Below are 1,675 nucleotides of genomic sequence, written 5' to 3'. Positions count from 1 at the left end.
ACCCCGGATTTTCAGGCGATCCATTTGGTAACATCGTGGAAAGGGCTTTCTCGGCCCGATCCTCCCGAAATCCCCGGGCCGCTCGCTCCGACCTCCGCACTCCAGGAGAATTCTCCCGGGCTCCCCTCGTCTCTTTTCTTGTGATCTGAGTCGCCTTGGCGCTCTGTTCTTCTGCTCTTCTCCCTTCACTCTCTTCACTCTCCCTTGGTGCCCAAATGGCAATGGGATATTTCACATGGCAGGAGGAGGATCTCATATGAGCAGGGAAATCCCCTAGGGGAGTTTACTGCCCATGGTTTTTTCACCCCAACAACCAAATGAGCCCCTGGGAGTCTAAAAGGATGAACATAGTTCGCGCTTCTGATATGTGCATATGCAAAACATATGTTGGATAGCAATTCTATGGTTGGACCCAATATAAACTAGACATGTTTATTTATTCATATCATTCACTGACTCTGTGACATTTATTTATTTATATCATTCAGTCACTCTGTGACATGTTTATTCGACTTGTACAATACCCATGCAGATATACCTGCACAACTACTACCTATTTCCCCCCACTCTTATGAAACAGCTCCAGCGCCTGGGCCACCGTCATCCCACCGGGCACCTGGACGAACAGCAGGATCCCTAGGGTGGCGGCCGCCTGCTCCGCCGTCCTCACGCCCATCTTCTCGATCGGCGTGAACTTTGCTGGCGCCTTTCCCGGCGGGGGCTTCGCGTCCGTCTTCAGCAGCGCTTCGGACAGGTCCTGCCATCCGTTCACCTGGGCCTTCATCTCATTGCCGATCTTCCCGCTCTTCTTCTCCTTGGGGTGCAGCACTCCAGCCACGAACCCCGACACGGTCTGGAACCGCGTGGCCTCGTGCACCATGAGGAGCAGCGTCGTCACCGCCTCCCTCGCCTGTTGCTGCTTCGGGCCGGAGGTCTTGTCGGCCTTGGTGCGCCCGTAGAGCGCGGTCACCGCGTCCACCATCTGCTGCCGGCCGAGAGCGACGTTGGTCAGCTTGTCGGTGTCGCCGAGGAGGTCGCGATACGTGCCGCCGAACCCAACGTGGGTGGCACCGGGGATGAGTCCGGGGGTGAGCTCCCACCAGGTGCCGTCGCTGCTCTTGAAGCCCTCCCAGTAGAGGTTGTCGGCGCGGGTGGCGAGCGTGAGCCCGGTGCTTGCCGGCGATGTCTTGAGCACGATGTGGAACCACCTGCTCGGCGGGACGTTGGGCTCGATCGGCGGCAGCACGGGGCGGTTGTGGGAGGAGTGCCCCGGGTTGCGGAGCTTGTTGCGGATGCCGTTGATGAAGGTGACATAGTCGGCAGAGCTGGCCTGGACATTGAACGTCGCCGTGAAGAGCGGCTTGTCCACGTTCTTCGCCATCTTTGCCGCCATGGATACGAGGCTTAGATGAGACGTACTATCAAGCGAGAGGGGTTGAGATATGGAAGAGGATGAACGAACTGGAGATGAATTTATAGGCGATCGACAGGTGCATGCTGTCAAATGATAGGCTTTGTATACGTGTACGTGTCATATGTAACTTGTACGTGATGCTGTGCTTGTGTGTTGTATACAAGGCAGGTTGTCAGAGATGATCCTTATCTTTGTATAGCTTGACTTAAGGTCAATCCTAATACTACTACGTGATGTGTGTGCGTATGCTTACACGAAGGC

At 55.7% G+C, this 1,675-nt stretch overlaps 1 protein-coding gene across 1 annotated transcript; it reads right to left on the bottom strand.

Annotated features, from left to right (window-relative positions):
- Nucleotides 1-418: 418 nt before the first annotated feature.
- Nucleotides 419-1,663, bottom strand: LOC119306589 (protein synthesis inhibitor II). Its single transcript, XM_037582769.1, has one exon. It carries the CDS (start codon nt 1,391-1,393, stop codon nt 554-556), a length of 840 nt encoding a protein of 279 aa, XP_037438666.1. The 5' UTR covers nt 1,394-1,663; the 3' UTR covers nt 419-553.
- Nucleotides 1,664-1,675: the final 12 nt, after the last annotated feature.

The sequence above is a fragment of the Triticum dicoccoides genome, chromosome 5B (assembly GCF_002162155.2).
Source record: "Triticum dicoccoides isolate Atlit2015 ecotype Zavitan chromosome 5B, WEW_v2.0, whole genome shotgun sequence".
NCBI classification, from domain to species: domain Eukaryota; kingdom Viridiplantae; phylum Streptophyta; class Magnoliopsida; order Poales; family Poaceae; genus Triticum; species Triticum dicoccoides.
This window is presented reverse-complemented; position numbering and strand designations above follow the sequence as displayed.

Bases quoted from the DNA above. Each gene is read 5' to 3' on its own strand.
- LOC119306589 (XM_037582769.1), bottom strand. From the start codon at position 1,393: ATGGCGGCAAAGATGGCGAAGAACGTGGACAAGCCGCTCTTCACGGCG.